Here is a 21638-nt window from a genome sequence, read left to right on the forward strand (position 1 = left end):
GCCCGCGTGGAATAGTTGTTTTGGGCATCATCGAAGCCCTCAAGGATGTCCGTTTTTTTCACATTTTCCATTTTTTCCTCGCTCTTAATAGTTGCAGCGTGACATTATATAGCCTAAAGCCTCGATAAATGGTCTATTCAACACGAAATGATTTTTTTAATTCGAACCAGTAGTTCCTGAGATTAGCGTTCAAACAAACAAACTCTTCAGCTTTATAATATTGGTAATAAGTATAGATGAGGCGCTTATGACATTCGGCCGTGTGGTGCCGGCAGAGTAGAATAGCACCACCCCATATCTTCCCGTGGGTATTGTAAGGGATCGAGGGATGATGCGGGAGGTGGGCAGCAGGCCTTAGTCCAGCAATAGGCTTTTATGGTTTGTAAAGCTGAGTATGACTTCCGGGAAAGAAATGGTTTGATCCAATGCTAAACTGACGATCAAGTTTTTTTCTATACTGTGTTACTGCCGGGCAAAGGCATTTTAGTTCGCAATTGATTTTTTATCTAAGGTACCCGGCGCTAGTACAAAAAAGAATAAGACCACTCCATCTCTTTCCCATGGATGTCTTAAAAGGCGACTGAGGGATAGGCTTACAAACTTGGGATTCTTTTTTTTAGGCGATGGGCTAGCAACCTGTCACTATTTGAATCTCAATTCTATCATTAAGCCAAACAGCTGAACGTGGCCTATCAGTCTTTTCAAAACCGTTGGTTCTGTCAAGGGATAAAGATGTGACCATATGTATGTATGTACCCACCAAATCAGTTTTTGGACAGCCTTTAAATGCTAGTGTATACTGATCTAAATTATGTTTTATAGACCCTGGTCCCGTCACTCGCTGCATCGTTCTGTCAGTCAGCCTTCGCTGGCTCGTTCTGCCACCGAAGTGGTGGAACAGTGGACAGCTCCTGATGGTGACGTCACTCCAACACCAGGCCGACGAGTCAGAGGTAACCCTTTAACTACTTTTTGGTCAGTGGGTTAACTTTTGGCAGAGTTCTCATGGTCTTCTAGTAGAAACTCTTTGGCTGTTACTTCTCTTTGGTTGCCTTCTACGCTAAAGTTGTCTGGAAGTATGGCGAGTCAGAGGTAACCTTTAACTACTTTTTGGTCAGTGGGTTAACTTTTGGCAGAGTTCTTATGGTCTTCTAGTAGACACTCTTTGGCTGTTACTTCTTTTTGGTTCTATACCACATTTTATCCTTGAAAAATTGATATTCGTTTCCCAAGTAAGGTTTCACTGGCTCGTTCTGCGACTGATGTGGCGATACAGTGAATAGAACAAGATTATGTTGCCACTCCTACCAGAAGTAACCTTCATTTCACTGATAATATTGCAAAAAATTTAAGTGTTGCCATTGTCTAAGTACATTTTCCCATAAAATTATTTTTTTCCGAAGTAATTAAATAATTTGTTTCAGGTCCTCAAGGCTTGACGACATTCACTTCGTCCGAAGTAAGAACTTTCCAAGCGACGAAGGAGTGGCGCGAATAAGATCGTTTATAAACAATATATAATAACAAGCAGTGTTCAGAATTTCTGTCTGAATCTGTGTGTGATCATAAAATGACCGTGATCAAATAATATAAATAATATAAATGTCACATAGAAACATAAATGTGAGGTTACAAAATGACAATAAATATTTCTTGATTTAAAAGCGATCTACAGATTTATATCTTGCTTTTACGATCATAAAATACCGTGATGAAGACATAATAAAAAAATCGCAATAATAAGACGGATAAAAATAATCGGATTAAATATATTATTCCGAGACATTGATTTTAAAACGCTTGTTAATGCAATTGGGATATATTTTTTTAATACATGTCAAATATAGCTCAAAATAAGATTATGTGATAATTTCACTGCCTTTAAAATATGACATAATAATATGTTCTTTATGAATGAATGAATGTTGGTTATAAATTTTTCAAAAAGTAGATATTTTCAGATATTAATTTCTAGTACAAATCGCCTATTCAATGCAAATTGTCATAAATTATAAATTGATATTATTCTATTCCTTCCACAACCAAGCACTAAGTCCTTCTTATTAATTTCAGATTTAATGCAATTATTAATAATATGTTTACCCCTAAATAAAGTAATATAAATATAATTAAGACAAGAAAATAAGATGAACTAACATTGTGCCAAAATAAAATGAAAGCTTGACTAACTAAGTAATAGATTATTATAATAGTATAAAAAATAACAATGATTATATAAATACTACGATTAAGTTTATTTTTAATGATATAACCATTTTTTTCACGGCAAATATTAAACTTATGTTGGAACAATGAATTTGTGTGAAAAAAATTTGAATATTCCATTTTTATAATTTTAAAAGGACAACTTATTTAAAAGTGTTCCAACTATTAATATAACTAATTTTTCAGTCATTATAAATGCTTTGAGTTAAATATAAGAATACTGTAAAATAAGCTAGACATTGTTTTGATATCTCAATATTTTTTAGTTTCTTTTTTTTTAATAATAACATAAAGAATAATATAGACTTAGTAAAAATAAATTTAACAATTTGTAAATACTAATAATAATTTTTAAAATGAATGTGTACCTAGCAGCTGAGGCAAAACAACTTATTAAACATTTTTCAATATATTTTTGCCTTAATTGCTATGTCAGAAGGGTATAAGGGCGAGGGCAAGGTGCAAGTATGCTCAACTAACGTAAGTTAAATGTCATTTTTCTTTTTCGAGACAATAATATTTATCAATAAACTTTTTTGAGATATTAGAAATGTTACGAATTTATTAATAATATATTAATTGATTCGCAAAGATAACACACTAATTAAACAAACAAATAACAGTTATTTTAATATTTAGATGCTTATAATGGTATATTTAGAAGTGATTTAGTGTGAGTGAGCTGTATTTTTTGGGTGTTTTATTTTGATAATTGTAATTTTGTTGTCTTGAATCAGAAAACGTTTTAAGAAGAAAATAAGATAATATTCGATATTGTGGTGCTACATGAAATAATATAAGCTGACGATTCCAGTTTTTTTTTTACTAAATGTAGATTTGTATTTACTATTGATGATATTCAGTCAATAAATGTACCTTAACATCTTTATTCTGTGTTTTATTTATTTTTAAAACTGAGTAAAATGAAAACCCACAAAATTTAAGAAGTTAATTTTAATAATTGAAATCATGAAGGTAATAAACAAAAGGTGGTTAAAATCTGAAGATTAAATTAATAAATTCGATTTACCTCAATCGTGACTTTTTACATTTCAGTAATGCACTTACCTACTCAACAATTTACATGCGAATTATAAGGACCGCTTAAAGTACTGTGCATTATAGATCTATTTTGGAGATATGGAGATTTTTTTAAATGCCCGTTTCTATGCGCAGACAAAAGTATTTATTGATTCACTTTGTTCATTAGCAAATTATGTAATTTTTGCACAGATCCAACGATTCACAAATGTGTACTTAATTTTAGCGGTCCCTATATAATTTGAAATTTATCTAACAACATTATAAAGCGTTCTCACAATCGCTAGTAATAATCACATAAACCATTTTAGATGTCATAGATTCATCAAAGTTGTAAACATGAAAATATCTTTATAAAAGCGACAACAACTTTCCTATGAAATAAAAAAATAAAAATAAAAAAATTTACTGTCACAAAAGTAATAATGAAGGCGTAACTATTATACTTAATTTTTATAATATCCATTGGATTCTCTTTATTTTATCAAAACAAATGGTTAAAATCATCTGTTTCTATAAACTGTACAGTATTGATTGAAGAGTTTTAAGTCACATTGCTCCATCTACTTAATGACGCTTTATGTATGACAATATGTGTCAATCTTCTATTATTTTCGCTTTAAAACGCAGTATTAAGATTTTTTGAAATAATTTCAGTAGGTTACATACATAACTTGATTTGGACATAATGCATACATATACATACATAAAATCATGCCTCTTTCCCGGAGGGGTAGGCAGAGACTTCCTCTTTCCACTTGCCACGATCTCTGCATAAGGCAAATTATCTTTAACAAAAAATTTAACGAGATAATGAATCGAATTCAGTTTATTGATATAAAACTTATATTTTTCAAATTCTAATGTAAAATATTCTGATGAGAATAGTTTTTACATGACATTTACCTACGATTGAAAAAAAAATTTACTCTAAACAACGATTTAATTAGCCAAACAATATTATCACGAAGCTTTATAATAAATATAATTATACACCCAGCTATTCATCTAGTACGTATAGTTATAATATACTGTACATCTAAATAGAGAAACTTTAAACCGCACTTTGATTAACTATATACACACTAAAATTAATTTTCATCTATAATCTATGATTAGATTCACCATCTGTCAATGTCAATGGCACTAACTACGATATGAAGTAAGGTTGACAGGTCCCTTTTGTCAGTATATTTGGCATTTTATTACACCTCTGGCATCATTTGGCAACCCTGGCTATAGTTATTATTACCTCGGAATAAGCAGTACTGATATTTGTACCTCAGATTTTATTATTTACAGATGATATTTTATCTACAAGACATCTAATCACATTTATTTCAAAATCAGAATCAAATTCAGCTAATTCACGTCACCTTCATTATGAGTTATAGTCTGAATTTCTTTAAAATTTGTTTACACTAAATCGAAATAGGCATGAACACTGTAATGTTTTGTTTGATCCAAAAGTCACTTAGATTTGACTCATGGAGCCCAAAGATTGCCGTCTTCTGGTAACCTGTTTCCAAAACCTTTTCTCGAATTGTTTCTCCTGTAAGAACATCATCAATCAACATCAACAATAAAGGACCTTGTAATTATTTATTGAACACCACTTTTGCCAGCCCTATTAACAGTTAGTGTTTGCTTAACATAATTGCAGCTAAGCAGTCTCAAGTTGCAAAATTATTAATGTCGTGAACATTTAGTTTTGTGAAGGTGAAACTAAATAAATTATAAATAGCTTCATAGCAAACCAACAAAAATAATTTATAAAACGGGAAGGGCGCTTAGCGGCAGGATGAAGAATGAAAAGCATAATGATTTTTTCGATAAAAATATATTTCCAAGAACACTTGTTCCAATCAAAATGGACAGATTAGTTCAACAATCAACAAAAACAAGGATTTAGCGTTACTTCGAAAGCTGGATTTAAACATTGATCTTAATTTTAATTAAGCAAGTTAAGTATATGAACAATTGACTGACAATGCTTTTGTGTCAAATTACAAGTCGAATAACAATTTTACCAATAGCAAGGACACAAGCACAGATTATTTCATCAAAAACATGAAATATTTTACTAAAAATTTTATAAGATTTATTAATCAACAATTATTTTAAAATTCTAAAATATCAGAATGTTAAAAAGGCAATTTGATTGGCCAATATATTGTTTACTATCATTATTCCACACAAATCACTCACTACTCACCTTAATAAACTACTAATTTATTAGTTTCACTCAATACTGAATCCTTAAAGTAATGGACTAGGTATGTTATAAATATTTCAAAAATTTCTAAAAGAAATTGTATCATAGGTATATTTGAGAATTTTTTAATAAAATCACCAAAATTTCTATTCGCCAACAAATCTTATCAGAATTTCAATTACGTACAATTATTTATGAGTATATCATAAATTTTAAATCTTTGATTTGTTCATCAATTCAAATTCAATTAAGCTTTATTTTTTAGTATCAACTTTTTTTTAATTCACATCATTAGTCGTTTACTTTATTTCACACCATACATAACCACTGCAAATTCATAATTCAACATACCTAGACGATGTTATTAAAAAGTTACATAGACTAGGTAAGAAAAAACATCCGGCTAACGTTTAAATCCAGCTGGTTGGCACAGATAAGCTAGTGTATGTGCTTAGGGTGCGTTCACACGTAGCCATTGACAAAGCAAATCTTGTAATAGCCGTTGTTGCTCACGCTAGTGCGTCGTGGTGAGAAAGGCCGCGCGCCGGTCGCGGGACCCAGGAGCAGTGGCTCGCGGCGCGGGCTATCGGACGATGCGCGTCGACGAAGGAAACCCATTCTGGAAACAAATTGAGAATTAGCATCATTTCATACTACTCATTTAAATTAATTTTCTCACATACATATGGTCACGTCTATATCCCTTGCGGGGTATACAGTGCCAACAGTCTTGAAAATACTGGATGGCCACGTTCAGCTATCTGGCTTAATGATAGAATTCAGATTCAAATAGTGACAGGTTGCTAGCCCATCGCCTAAAAAAGAATCCCAAGTTTGAAAGCCTATCCCTTAGTTGCGTTTTACGACATCCATGGAAAAGTGATGGAGTGGTCCTATTCTTTTTTGTATTGGTGCCGGGAACCACACGGCAGCTTACTTAACTACTTACCATGACAATCTAATGGTCGACTATGTCGCTAGGAATAAACACTGTAAATCAGAAAGTCCAAACTAAAATGATCAGTCTCAATTAATAGGAAAATGTTCAGAAAGAAAAAGAAGTGAGTAAGATATTAATTTAACTTGATTCAACAATACGTCTAATAAATAACTAGTTTAAATATACTCCAAGAAATATACCGATCCAAGTTTTAGCTCAAGATTATTAAGTAGAGTTTAAGTTGTTGGTAATTTTGATAATGACTTTGACGTAATGTTATTGCTATAGTTACTTTGAACTGTTTCATTAATGACTGACTATCTATCTGAATGTTTACGAAGTTGTCATGTTTATTCATTACACAATTACTTTATTTTTTAATATATTTTTTTTTATTAACTACTAGAGGCCGCCCGCGACTTCGCACGGAAACCCTATCCGGGAAAAAAAGTAGCCTATATGTTATTCTGGGTCTTCAGCTACCTACATACCAAATTTCATCGTAATCGGTTCTGTAGTTTTTGCGTGAAAGAGTAACAAATATCCATATTGACATCCTGACATACTCACAAACTTTCGCATTTATAATATTGGTAGGATAGTTTTTTCAAACTTAAGTTTGCTTCATAGCATACATAACCACAGCATATTTATAATTAAACATAGATGATGCTATAAAGAATATATATTAATTTTAACTATTAACCCTTAATTAAGCAATGAGTGCGTGTGGTTCCCGGCACCAGAACTCAAAAAAGAATAGGACCACTCCATCTCTTCTCCATGGATGTCATAAAAGGCGACTAAGGGATAGACTTACAAACTTGTAATTATTTTTTTAGGCGACGGGCTAGCGACCTGTCACTATTTGAATCTCAATTCTATCGTTAAGTCAAATAGCCGAACGTGGCATATCAGTCTTTTCAAGACTTTTCGCTCTGTCTACCCCGCAAGGGATATAGACGTGACCATGTGTATGTATGTATGTTAATCAAGAGATCTATATTTGTAAATTGACGTCCGATAAAAATGCTGCAGTGTAGTCGGTTCCGCCGCTTCTTCTACACATGCGCTTTGGAAGCGGTAGTAGTTATAATAGGATTTAAGTTATGTGACGTCAATAAGTGATACCTTGTATCCAATTTTGAAAATAAATCTATTCTATTCTATGGCAGATTATATGGCTGTGTGGTTCCCGGCACCAATAAAAAAAAAGAATAGGACCACTCCATCTCGTTCCCATGGATGTCGTAAAAGGCGACTAAGGGATAGGACTACAAACTTGGGATTCTTTTTTAAGGCGATGGGCTAACAACCTGTCACTACTTGAATCTCAATTCTTAATCATTAAGCCAAATAGCTGAATGTGGCCATCCAGTCTTTTCAAGAGTGTTCGCTCTGTCTACCCCGCAAGGGATATAGACGTGACCATGTATGTTAAGCAATGAAACTGGCGCCTCTTACATCTTCCCGTTCTGGCACAGAGAGCGCGTCCGTGAACGCATCGTCTGAACTTCCGCTCGGGCAAGTTGCTCCATCTCCATAAGTTTCTCGTTTTCTGGAACTGAGATTGTTTAAATACAGAACTATTTCTTTATTTATTACCTACTTTATGCCCTGTGGTTACCGGCACCAATACAAAAAAGAATAGGACTACTCCATCTCTTTCCCATGGATGTCGTAAAAGGCGACTAAGGGATAGGCTTACAAACTTGGCGTTCATTATTAGACGATGGGCTAGCAACCTGTCATTATTTGAATCTCAATTCTATTATTAAGCCATATAGCTGAACGTGGCTCTGTCTACCCCGCTAGGGATACAGACGTGACCATATGTATGTATGTACAGAACTATTTTGAGATCTTTGTCGGAATTTGTTTTGAAAGAAATTAAAATTGCACTATCTGAAATAACACACTGAACTTATATTTGGTTCATACATTAGGTATTATCTAACATCCATGTATCCAATTATAAAAAGTGAACTAAATTATATTATACATTTTAACATTGTAACATACTACGCTCTTCGGTCTTTTTAAATATTTGAACATGTGTTCATATTTAATATATGACATTATTTTAATTTTCATTTCAATTTGAATTTTCATTTAATTTAAATTTTCTGTAGATATTTTTGTATGCCATGACTGGTTAAATTCGCGAAATGTACAATTTTTTTTTATTGATAAACCGCATTGCCCGACCGCCCCCTAGTATGTCGTCATTGGTATAGAAAATTAACATCCTCCTGGCATTAATCCTAGTAAAGTCCTCATTTCTCTGAAGAGGAACCTGGGTATAATATAAGGGTAAGTATATATATAACCAGTACCCGAAACCGCCGAGCTTGCATGAAGAGAGTTATGAATGTGTCTGAAGCGAAGGAAGTATGCAGAGATCGTGGCAAGTGGAAAGCGGTAGTCTCTGCCTACCCCTCCGGGAAAGCGGCGTGATTTTATGTTATGTTAGGAACCTGTGTTCGTCTATTACTCCGATCCTGGAAGTTAAGTCAGGTTTTACATACACGACCCGTCTGACCTTCAGAACCTTTGCATGGGAACCTTACTCATATTGAATCTGAGAGACATCCAGATGTCTTTCAGTCTATACAGGGTGACTTTTAATTCAACTTCATAAATTTAACTGTTAAGTGTACTCATCTAAAGGATATTTAAAAACGTTAAAAGAAAAATATCGGTTTATATTTCAGAAAGTACGAAAAAAATAAAAGTATCAAAATCCACGATCCTAAATACGTCATATCACCCCGGCCGGCGGAAAAGCGACGCGTAAGATTCAGAGGTCAACGACACAACTCATTCAGCGGAGCGATCTCGACAACTCTGTACTTTACTTGATCTTGATACTAGAAAAATAATTTATTTTTCAGACATTTATTTACATGTTTAGTTTTATTTCTTTTTGTAGTATTGATCTTTAATAAAGCGTGTGACGTAGTTTTTGAGGGTTTTTTAAATGTGAAAATGATGATGTTTAATTTAAATAAAAATAGGCTCAAACGGCTCAGAAGCATGGGTATAGTCTATGTTTAAAAGGATTCTGTTGTTTTAAATGTCACCCTGTATAGAATAGCATCTTCGGAAGACTACTCACGTTTCCAGGCATATACAGAATTGCGCGAAGTAGTATGCGGGACGGTGCGGCGCGGATGCGCGCGGCACAGCGTCACCGCGTCTGCGCTCGCGACGCGGCGCAGCAGCGACCTCTGACACGCCGCGCGAAACGACCAGGGGTCTGACCCGCCACCCTGAATGAATTTATGTTTTACACACACATAACCACGTCTATATCCCTTGCGGGGTAGACAGAGCCAACAGTCTCGAGACGTGATTATATGTACTATGTAACTTACAAGCACAAAAGCTAAAGTGTCTAAAGAGAGAATTATACCATCATCAAGATTGTCCTGCCTATTGTAAGTGGTTAGTTAATCAAGATATATATTAGTGCTATCGATGACTTCAGTATTACCCAAGACACCTCCTGATCTGCTAGCATGTCCTTCCCCTGGTCCAAGGCTAGTCTCATCTCCGCTCGAGGAGAGAGCCTCTCTTCCGGCTGCTTCTCTTCTGGTTGAGAAGATTCCTCGACTGCTGGGGGTGGTTCCAACGCTGTAAAGTTTAATAAAGCTAAGTAAGTGAATAAGTTCTGTACTTCAAAGGTGTCCATGGTGCTTTGGTAAAAATCTATATTACTAATATTATAAAGCTGAATAGTTTGTTTGTTTGTTTGAACGCGCTAATCTTAGGAACTACTGGTTTGACTTCTGGCCTTTTACGACATCCATGGGAGAGAGATGGAATGGTCCTATTCTTTTTTCTATTGGCACAATATCGTATCTCAATCGCTTTAAAAATTTTGATGACCAAAGGAGAAGACAGTTATTGAGATTAAAGCCGGAAACTTTTACATTTCGTACTTCGACTTCATGTATCACAATTAGAGTTTAAGACAGGGTGTTATGCTTATATTATAACACAAGCTGTGCCCGCGACTTCGTGATGAATTATGATAGAGGATGAATAATTTTACCCCGATTTTTTTTACATTCTCCATTATTTCTTTGCTCCTAATAGTTGCAACGTTATGTTATATAGCCTAAAGCCTTCCTCGATAAATGGTCTATTCAACACAATTTTTCAATTCGAACCAGTAGTTCCTGAGATTAGCGCGTTCAAACAAACAAACAAACTCTTTAGCTTAATAATAGCAGTATATAGATTATCTTATATATAAAATTCTCGTGTCACAATGTTTGTCTCCGTACTCCTCCGAAACGGCTTTACCGATTTTAACCAAATTTTGCATGCATATTCAGTAGGTCTGAGAATCTGAGAATATTAAGGGTTGTCCACACTTAATTTTTTTTAACTACAAATTACCTACTTAAAAATTATTTATACGGCAAAAAAACGTTTGCCGGGACAGCTAGTTTTATATATAATCTATTTATTATGAGTAAATAACTAAATTTACCCGGTGAAAGTGGATTGCTCGTGGGGTTGCGTATGGTGGTGTGCTCGAGTGTTGAGGGTGTGCTGGCCGAGCTGGCTGAGTCCCGACGACCTCCAGCACCGGCAGGAGCCTCCGCAAACTCTTTTGAAACTGTAATTAAATGATACATGGGTACATAGAACACAGTGGACCCTCGATAATCCGGCCCCTGTAGTCCAACATGTCTTTAAATGAAAGATTTGAAAATATTTATTTTTCCACATCATACCTATATACAAATTAAATTTGTATAGTGGACTGGAGCCTAAACTAGGTTAGACCTGTATTCCAGGCCTCCAGGGTTACCCGCCCGTGGCAAAAGAGGTTTACATAATACATAATATATACCATATTTGACAATCTTCGCTAATGTAGATCATGTTTCAACATACACTAAATAGAGATACGGTTTGAACAAGTTACAACTTGTACGCGGCACCGCTATTGTGCTCGGCGCGTGAGTATTGTTTTACTTAGTTTCAACCTAGAATCTTATCATTGGATATTTAATTTGTCAGATTACATGGTAGTCTTTTGTAAAATAATCCGGTCTTAGGCAGTGCTCTATAATCCGAGAAATTCGATAGTCCGACAATGCCCTGCATAATGTTCTCCGGATTACCGGAGGTCCACTGTAATTATGTCTTTTTAAATTTTGGGGTAGATAGAGCCAAAAGTCTCGAAACGACTGAAAGGCCAAATTTTCTTAATAATAGCATGAGATTGAAACAGCTTACTAGCCCATCGCTCAAAAGGTAATACCAATTTTTAACATTTCCCTTGACTGACCTGGCCGTAAACCACACGGCACGTAATCTATATTTATTATATAAATAGATACGATCTATGCATTTCTTTTGCCTTATCAACATTTATTTTAGAAATGTTATAATCTGGTGAATCTTAGAAATATTGTATTGCGCCGCGCTACACCAAGCAATGGATCGCAGCCAGTGGAAACTGTTGGTTGACAGAGTCAGGAGTCACGATACTCAGTAATGAGTAACCCAGTTGCCCTGCGAAAGTTGACTGCAGCCGAGAGTCGCTACGTGTAAAACTTGGCTTCTTTACAAGGAGGCAACCATGATTAGCCCAGGAGGATTATGAGAAGGGATAGTTGAAGATTACCAGATTGTAAGGGCATCGAAGGTGCTTCGTTGGTGGGCGTCCGGTCTGGGCTCAGCTCGCACGCGGCGCCACCATCGGGCTCCTCTCCAGCATTCTGAGCGGCGCCCGCACCCCCGTCCCCTGCTTCTGCGAAAACATGCCCTTTGAGTAAGGATTTAATCACAGACATTGATCCAGTTAGACACCGTGGGGTAAAACTCATTGCGTGCTTTTAAAGGTAAAAGTGAAATGAATAATTTTTGGGAATTTCATTCGGTATCTGTTCTGATAATGTTGTTATAAGAATTTGTTTTATATTATGATTCTACTTTTTTCAGCTGTATCAGAAAATATACGTTAGTTGACACTAGGGTACAGTTTCATGATAGAACTGCCGATAGTAATTTTCATCACTACTTAGTTCCATTTATAATGGATTTCGATAGAATGGATGTGTCAATGTAGACTTGTTCCATACACAGTTCCATGATGGAACTATTGATAATCTATTAAAGGAAAACGCTCGGTTGGAATTATTAAACAGATGAATCTCGACACGCTTGGCTTTCATACGGAGTTTAGCTAGATCAATGTCTGTGGATTGAAACATCGTGTTCTCTAGACAAAATATATTTGCGGCATCTTTAGCAGGTGAGGGTAAATTAGAAGTAAGTTAATTCAGTTTCTTCATAGTCTTAGGATTCATTTCTAATAATAGAATATCTGGCAAAAAATGTCGCAAATTATTGGTCCTTATTTTTTACTGATAAATGCATTGTCTGTATGAAGTAAATTAATAGATATATTTTTTGTGTTGAGTAAGTACATGGATTTAATGTTTATCTGGTTCCAAAGATTTGTATCAATAAACTTTTAAAATAATATAACATTATGAGAAACAATAACAAAATAATGTGGGGTGCACATCCAACAATTAATTTAAGTGCTAGGATTTCGGGGTATACTGAATTTCTAATAATTTGTGTCATTTGTATGTAGTAATTCATGCATCGTGCGAACATTAATTTTGGTACGTATGTTAAATTCCTGTGTCGAATTTGAGATGTGATTGTGGTTCCCTTAATCTCACCTTTGAATTTTTGTCAAGCTGTCCATTTTGCTGTTAACATGTACCTTTATTAGTATACAATGTTTTGTTTTCCATTTCAATATAATCAATTGGTGTTGTATAATTATATCTAAGGGCGGTTTTAAACTCTCAGATTCGACATTTGTTGACAAATATATTCAGGCAGAGAGCCAATTTGGGTCTTGTTAAAATAATTTTTCAACATTCCTCTGTAATGTAAGGGTGAATTGTAATGCTTGTGATCAACATGTAAGATTTCAGATGTAATTGTTTTCTTTAAAAAGTTTTTAGGTAAGAGTATTATTGTTTTAGTAGGGCAGTAAGAATGTGGACGTATCTAATATGTCATCTATATATGCACTCACCTGTTTCGAAAGCAGAGGGCGGCCGGTGCGGCGCGTCGCAACAGTCGTCAGCATCGTCGCCACGCGTGCTGCCCTGCGCCAAGCGCCGCACCAGCGGACCAGTCACAATGTGAGATTTAACCTAGCTACTGTCTACGCGACACCGCATGGGGATATGCCAATAACCCAATTCTAGGTCTAACACCTTCAATTTTGCTAAGGACTTTGGATAGTTCGACAGAAATAATTGACTACAGAAAACTGTGATATTAAAATAATACGTTTCATAAGGGTACCCCAATTATATAATTTCTATTATGTGTGTGTACTTGTAAACGATGATATCCGAACTGAATCTAAATTTAAAAACGTTAAACATATATTATCAAGTTCATGCAACATGCATGCTTTGAACATTTAAATCTGTTTAATACGGTTATTGGCATGCTATGGTATTACATTGATAAATTATACAGCTATCGTTTAATATCAACTGGTAAATAAACGTACAATCAGCGACGACAGATATTTATGGTTACTAGGATTAAATTACTGTAACTCTAAACACAATTAATATTATATTATAAAACATTTTATGAAAATAGTTAGAAATTCCAATGTTATTAACATAATTATTAAAGTTAAATTAGATATTCACCTGGTTATCCGAGTTAGTGGGTGTAGGTTTGTTATCATCACTGCCACTGTCAGAACATTCTTCTTCTAAAAGTGGCTCTAGCCTTCTTCTGAAAACATCCCTACGTTACATGTTAGCGTTAGTTTGGATCTTTTATAAAATTATATCTCATTCTAAAAGCCAATTGTAAGTATATTCTTTTTTATTCAGATTGAATAAGCCATAAACATTTATAAGTGATAGTTACCTCGGTAATAAAGGTCTAAGAGTGGTGGGTCCCGTTATAGTGGGAGCCATTAGAAGTTCGTCCATCATAAGCTCGGTGTCATCATCGCCTGCATACGATGACGATGACTTTGTTGGTGACTGTAAAGATATGGTTTTCTGTTCTCAAAGCATAAAATATTTTAAAAATTTTGTGACAGGATAGGGAACAGCGTGAATAATCCATGAAACAAGAGTATAAGAGTTTGGTTATTTTATATCATTTGTATGTATTATACAAAGTGAAGTGTAAATTGAAACTAAAGAAAGTTGATAAAAACGCATTTTGATTTACTCGGAGACTTCCTAGTGAATTGTTAAAAATTTACTTGGCTTCATACACTCACCGATAGGGTGCCATGCTCTGAGTCTGGTAGATTGTCTGATAAATCCCCAGACGACGGAGTACCCCATGCTTCTTCACCACTCGCTCCACTACCTTCACCAGTTTCTGCTGTTGCTTCTTCAGCACCAAGAGTAGATTTCCAGTCACTGACACCTAAACACCTGTCACAATACATTAGCATAGATAGAATTAAATGTACAAAACATCGATAGTAAGTAATAAGAAAGTATTAAGTTATCAACCTATAATAATTGACAATATTATGGACTAGAATACAATTTATGAACTACATCAATACCCATATTTCTAATAATAATCCTCAAAAATTTTTCACTTGCAACAATTTAGCTATAAACTTTCATGAAAGATTTAACTCTAGTGAATTAAACTAGTTTTTGTTTTCTGTTCTAGCCTAGGAAACATTTGACTAATAAACAATTTTTTTATCATAAAAGCTACTGAAACTAATTAGCTATAAGCTACACAATTTATAGAGAAGAGAATCTAAACTAAGTAGGCAAGGTTTATTTTATATTTAAAAAAATTATTACAATAATCATCTTTTTTATTTACTACAGAATAAATTTTAGAAAGTCTAACGATAGCAAAAACAATGTTATACATTTTAAAAACCTTTCACAACATTGGGCTATATTATGTAATATTGAATTGAAATTTCATGCTAAATATTTCAATCCTTTGACTGAGCACCTAAATAAATGTCAACTAAACATTATTATCGATTGGCACACACCATACTTATCGCTTTTTCGATTCCAGAAGCGAAGATTTCCACCTAATTATTGAAAGAAAAAGCGTTAACGAACAAATAAAATACTTTTGTCTATATTACAACCTTACAACTAAAGGTGGTAATATAGACAATTTTTGTCCTAAATAATTAAGAAATGTGTTCCATACCGTTGGTTAAACGATAGTAAAAGAGGTAAACAATAATATAAATTTTCTTGCATGAAGAGAGTTATGAATGTGGATGAAGCGAAGGAAGTAGGTATACAGAGATCATAGCAACTGGAAAGATGTAGTCTCTGCCTACCCCTCCGGGGAAGAGGCGTGATTTATGTATATATTTATGTATAAATTCGCTTACCTTTCCAAGAAGGATGGTTGTTTATGAACTACTGAGGAGTTGGGGACGCTCTCTGTGTAACTGAAAATGTTCATCTTTTCAACGACAAACGATCCAGCGCGTGCTGTCCATCCCATTATGCCTCCGGATGAACCAGTCACTGTGAAGTTTATAATAATCCTATTTAATACCCACTTCTGAATTAATCAATTATATTTTAAAATTTATCATTATGTCGCTTAATTTATGGTTACTTTATTTATACTTCTTGTAACTTTGTTGAGATAAAGCACAAAACATTATATCGTTTGTGTGTCGTCAATTGAATTCTTAGCTGTGTCGATTTAAGCTCCCAAGATTTTAATAGATCTCTCATTATGATTGCCCAAAAAATTAAGTGTACTAAGAAGAGTTTCAACTTTTTACATTTTCAATACTCAATCAGGGTAATCAATACTAGTATTTTATTTTAAGTATTTCTGTTACCTGTATTATGAGATTTTGTGGTATCTGCTTCAGCAGTCAATCTTGTATTGCCATCATCAGTCTCATCTGATGGCATTCTTTCGAGACTTGACATTGTACCGTATCTAAATAAAAGATAAAACGATGCTAAATGTTTCCATTAATATTATTTAAAGACCTTTTATTAAGAACAGATGTATTATTCTCAAAAAGGTTATACTAAGTGTGGATCTAGTAAAGAATAAATTTATAGTTTTAAAAAATTACCTTTTTAAAGAAACATACGGTAAATCCTCTGGGACATCCGGGGAATCTGGTGAGTCATCTATTAATGTTTCCTGTAAAGAAAATACATTTTATAGTACAATATAAAACTAGAATCGGTTACTTCGTATCTTATGTTTTTGTAAAATACTTACAGTCTTATTATTTGCATTATATTCAGGCGTGGGTGGGACAACTGCAATGTTAGGAACAGGGGACTCTGATTTTGCTGAACCTAGACTTCCAGGTCTAGATATGTTATTTAAATTCGTCGCCGAGGATCGATTAAAAGGTTCTACTCGCATTAAATGTGCTGCTGGATTAATTGCCGATAAGCCCATTAACATCAGCGGCCCTAACTCTAAGTCTTCATCTGAACCCACATCATTCATACTTGTATTAGCATTCACGTCTTCTCGATCAGTCTTCTTGTTTATATCACCGTTCATTTTACTAACGGCAGATATACCCATTCTTGGGGATCTTCGTATGCCTCTTTCAGGTTTAAAGTCATGATCGTCGTCGTGTATTGAATCATCTTCTAAAAAAACTGACGAAGTTTTCAGGCACGTACCTACATTATCTCGCTTAGTTATAATATTTACACCTAAAACTTTATTTAAAACATTCTCAGCTTTTTGTCTTGTTATTTGTTCTTTCCTCGCCGAAGCTGGCGATGGATAATTTGAACCAGTTTTATTTTTTGGATTAATTATAACATTTTGAACATGTTGGACTTCGCTAAAATACCTTTCTCTTGCTACAACACATTGAACTTGATTACTGATGTTTGAATTTGACATTCTTAAATCATTAGAACTAGAATTAAAAACCATGGAGCTACACGTTGTATGGCTTGTGGAAAGGGGGCTATTATTTCTACTACTAGAAGACGGACTCGGTGATCTTAAAAATTCCCTTCTCAATTCCAACTGGCTCTTAGTCTGGTGTCTGTTATCACTTCTACTCAAAATTGGGGACTCTGTTTTCAATTCGTACGACGTTGATTTGAGCATCTTCTGGCTTTGTTCAATAGAGTCGAGAACTTTTAAGGCCGCCATCGGGGCATCTTCAGGACGTATCTTCATAGCACCTTTACGCTCTAAATGACATTGACTAAAATTTTTCGGTTTACGATTACCACAGTTTGCACTACACGAACTGTTAGAACTCTTAATAGAATTAGAGTTTTGAGGGGACAGCATGGCTTTGATTTTGGGTGGCGCAGGTGGTTCTTTCTGGGACACTAATGGACTATTAGGTTTAGATAAACACTTTTTATGACATTGTCTGCAAACTGGTAAAGTATCTACTACTACGGGGCTCGTTCGAACCGTTATCTGGAATATAAAAAATATACCTTTGTGATATCGTTAAATCAAAGTATAAAATTTTAGAAAAACATAACCAATGTGGTTCAAAGCTTCACTTGGATAAGTTAGTTACCTGGCTCCCTGAGTTACTGCTCTTTGATGGGCTTTGGTCATTTACTTTCTTTTTGGTTGAAGACGATCCTTTACTTTCATTATGATTAGTGACTAGGTCTGCTACTTCTAAAAGATTCAGTTCTTTTGATCTCTTCCTTAATTCCTCCACACTCCACATCTATAAAAAATTTCACTGTATCAAGGAGCTTTCCTAAATTAACGAAATAAATATTTCTTTATGGTCTTAGTAGAGTTTTTGTGTGTTTTTTCTTGTAGTGCCGTGAGGTTTCCAGACCGATTTTTAAAAAGGACCATCTCTTTCCCATGTACGCCGTAAAAGGCGACTAAAGGATAGGTTTATGAACTTGGAATTCTTCTTTTAGGCGATGGGCAACCTATCACTATTTAAATCTCAATTCTATAATTAAGCCTAACAGTTGAGCGTGGCCTATCAGTCTTTCAAGACCGGTGTCTCTGTCTAACCCGCAAGCGATATAAACGTGATTATATTAATGAATGAAATATTCCTTTACGTTTTTATTTATCAAAATTTAAAACAAATGTGTTGGGATTAACATTTAATGAAAATTATTTTCGATGAACATTTTCTAATCTTTTCGTTTGTAGTAATTATAATAATGATTATGTATATGCATACTTCCATATCTGGCTCTGGTGGATCCATTTCCTCAGCTTCGGGTAATTGCGTCATCCATCTTTGCAGATGGAGTGTGGAACCTTTACTTCTTACACTTCTAGCACCTTCATTTGTACTACCAGCTCCTCCTGTTTGTGTTTCGGCTGAGCTCCGTCTTGTCTGAAATGTGGTGAATGAAAGAGAACACACTGTAGTTAAAGATTGCAGGTTTGCAAAAAATGTTTCTGCAAATTTTTTAGGTTCTGTGGATATTTTGCAATATCAAATTTTATTTATAATGTAATGTATTATAATAAAAATAAGTAAGGCAATATTCGCGAAAATTCAATACTTACCCTAGTCTCTTTTTCAGATATTTCGACGATTGATGAACTGATTGATTTAATTACTTTAAGAAATAAAAGAATAAGAACATACATAATTATACTATTTTAACTTACTCTGAAAAATGGTAGGTTGTAACATGAATTAATTAAAGCTCGTTAGCGTCGCAAAATAACGGGCTTTTTTTAATATTGAAATAAAAAATAATAATTCCATTGATGAAATCACTTTATTAATGGATAATTAGAAATATACCGTTTCGATCTAAACATAACATCCAAATTCATATTTTCAAGTCCAATATATTTTTCTGTCATAAAACTGAAAACAAGTAAAAATTTCCTCTCAAAATTATAAAATTTCCGATAAACTATCAAGACTATATTTAAAATTTACACACAGCCAAAGACATCAAAAAATTATTGATCCTAACTACGAATTCGTTCCGTAAAAAAATGGAGGTCATATACACATACAAAATCCAAGAGGAGGTTATGTGAACATTTTGCGATGCTAGCGAGTAACGTTTCATCTAAATATATATATTGCATTTACAAGAATTACAAGTCTATAATGATTATTTATAACTAACAATACAAAAAGCAACAACATAACACCGTTATAAAATTATAGATTTACATTTCACTACCATTTTTCATTGTAATTATTCTAGTGGCGATAAGTGCGTTAACAAAAATGCGAAAACAATGCTTTTGTGTATTCTACAAAAATAAAATAACATTGTATATAGTGTTGAAGCTGATCGCCAAATATCCACATGACCTGTACAAACGATTGCTTATGTACAGATTTACAAGAGTCTCTATCATGCTTAACAAAATTGGCATCTCCAAGGATAATATAAGCTAATTGCTCCAGTACAAAGTTTTGAAACGTTTGATTAGTCTCAGTAGAAAGGAAGATAACGTTAATACTAAAGTAAAATAGTGAATCAAACAGCTCTTTTAGGAAAAAAGCGAATTAATACATATCTCAGGAAAAGGACGGAAGACTTAAGAAGCAAAAGTATCTCTGAAAATTATGTAGGCTTGTCAAACTATTTTATATGGCTTGGTACCCTATGGTTACACTTTTGACACTGATATATTTCATGGTAAAATAGTAATATTAGCATTATACATTAATGTTATGACCCTTAAGCGAGTTGTACCACTAATTACCCCTTCTGTGGATTAAGTTCAGTTCTGTAAAATTTTACTATAGAAAGTTTACTCTGTTGAATTGCTTTTGTAACTATATTATTCAATACTAACACTCAGCTAGATCATAAGTGGGTATCAGACTTATAACATTAACACTTCTATTATAATAGTCAAAATACAGAGATTTTACTTCAATACTGCTAATGTTCGAAAATATGTCTCTCAAAATTTTTACCACAACCTTAATCTCAACTATAAGCAAATTTAACAATCCAACAAATGCTCGCGCCGTCTCCGGCCAGTCTACACGTCAAAAGCTATGCTTGTTGCCCACTGCTTTGCTATACAGTGCGGCTGGTTCACTTTCCTAAACATCAGCTATAAAATCCACAGGGCTACTTGAGAACACACCATTGATGGGACTTTTGGCATGGTCACTATTAGAGACCTTATCTCCACTTATTTCCACATGTCCGGGGATAACAAGAATCTGCTAACTCCGGATCAGACTCCGCGGATCAAAGTTCTAAATAGGCAGGAGGAGTAGGCCGTTCTGGTAATGCGACTCTGGGGAGTAAGGGATCGTCAGGCAAAAAAATGCGCTCTTCAACAGCATGCTTATAAGACGGATCCACATCTAAATCAGCTAATGCTAAATCTGCTTCAAACGACTCCCATCGACAGCAAGGAGAGGATTCAGAATAATTGTCACCTCCATCGGGTGTTAATTGAGCACTTGGTGACGTTGGTCGTTCCTCATTCTTTTCTATACTAGATGACGATACAAAATGAGAAGAAAACGTTTGTGAGTCAGCGGGTGATAAATTGGCTGACGGGGTTTCTGGCGTAGGAGCTGTTCTCCAAACTGAGCTAAGGGGGCCTCTAACAGGTCTAGGAGTTGGTGAGTCAGACATAGTTCTGACATCAAAGCTAACTCTGACTTCCTTTTCGACGCGTTCCTCGACAAGCATATTAAGATGAGAGCGATAGGAGCTAGCCGGTAAAAGAGCTAAACTTGAGTGCCGTTGGATACTGCACGCTGATACCTGTCGTTGCTGAGAGTCCAGGGTCGCCAGAGAAAACGTCAGTTGTGGATCGGGGGAGTCCAGCGGAGAACCAACAGGAGTTCCCATTGTCGTATGAGCTCGGTATCTGAAATGAATTTATGTTCAGGTTTTAAAATATTTAATTTTATACAAAGTGGTTTTTGGTTTTAAAACACTAAGTATTTTAATAATCTATCAATTAACTAAACTGTAGGTTCACAAAAAAAACAGGTTCTGTTTCTGATTTCTGGTTTCTGACCTTCGCATCCTTTACAGGGAGATCTAATTCTAGACGTGATATTGGGTCACTCACATTTGTCTTTGAAGCAGACTTTGCCATACAGCTTTCAAGTCTATCGACGGTGCTCGTAACACAACAGTTCTGGTCCTTCCAGGCGTTCGAGGCGCGCAACTCACTAACGGACTTTCTCCACCAGCTCGGCCTAGTATCAATCGGAATTCTGTCGCTGAA

At 34.7% G+C, this 21638-nt stretch overlaps 2 protein-coding genes across 4 annotated transcripts in view; one reads left to right on the forward strand and one right to left on the reverse strand.

Moving 5' to 3' along the window:
• LOC106130957 (uncharacterized) overlaps window positions 1-3115 on the forward strand; it is an 81567-nt gene extending 78452 nt beyond the window's left edge. For all 3 annotated transcript variants that reach the window (XM_013329916.2, XM_060954349.1, XM_060954348.1), the window contains 2 exons: window positions 823-953; window positions 1425-3115. In XM_013329916.2, coding sequence (XP_013185370.2) covers window positions 823-953; window positions 1425-1498 — 205 coding nt within the window. In that variant the 3' untranslated portion in view covers window positions 1499-3115. The remainder of the gene's footprint in view (window positions 1-822; window positions 954-1424) is intronic.
• Window positions 3116-4741: 1626 nt separating this feature from the next.
• Window positions 4742-21638, reverse strand: part of LOC106130949 (uncharacterized) — a 59256-nt gene continuing 42359 nt past the window's right edge. Inside the window, exons 14-32 of the mRNA XM_060954347.1 lie at window positions 21480-21633; window positions 21167-21272; window positions 18634-18792; window positions 17995-18153; window positions 16704-17888; window positions 16552-16622; window positions 16306-16409; window positions 15841-15979; window positions 14731-14890; window positions 14367-14485; window positions 14141-14240; window positions 13504-13576; window positions 12070-12195; window positions 10924-11052; window positions 9919-10058; window positions 9541-9694; window positions 7887-7986; window positions 5996-6101; window positions 4742-4819 (exon numbers count right to left, since the gene is read on the reverse strand). Of these exons, the coding sequence (XP_060810330.1) occupies window positions 4742-4819; window positions 5996-6101; window positions 7887-7986; window positions 9541-9694; window positions 9919-10058; window positions 10924-11052; window positions 12070-12195; window positions 13504-13576; window positions 14141-14240; window positions 14367-14485; window positions 14731-14890; window positions 15841-15979; window positions 16306-16409; window positions 16552-16622; window positions 16704-17888; window positions 17995-18153; window positions 18634-18792; window positions 21167-21272; window positions 21480-21633 (3362 nt within the window). The remainder of the gene's footprint in view (window positions 4820-5995; window positions 6102-7886; window positions 7987-9540; window positions 9695-9918; window positions 10059-10923; window positions 11053-12069; window positions 12196-13503; window positions 13577-14140; window positions 14241-14366; window positions 14486-14730; window positions 14891-15840; window positions 15980-16305; window positions 16410-16551; window positions 16623-16703; window positions 17889-17994; window positions 18154-18633; window positions 18793-21166; window positions 21273-21479; window positions 21634-21638) is intronic.

The sequence above is a fragment of the Amyelois transitella genome, chromosome 4 (assembly GCF_032362555.1).
Source record: "Amyelois transitella isolate CPQ chromosome 4, ilAmyTran1.1, whole genome shotgun sequence".
In the NCBI taxonomy this organism is placed as follows: Eukaryota; Metazoa; Arthropoda; class Insecta; order Lepidoptera; family Pyralidae; genus Amyelois; species Amyelois transitella.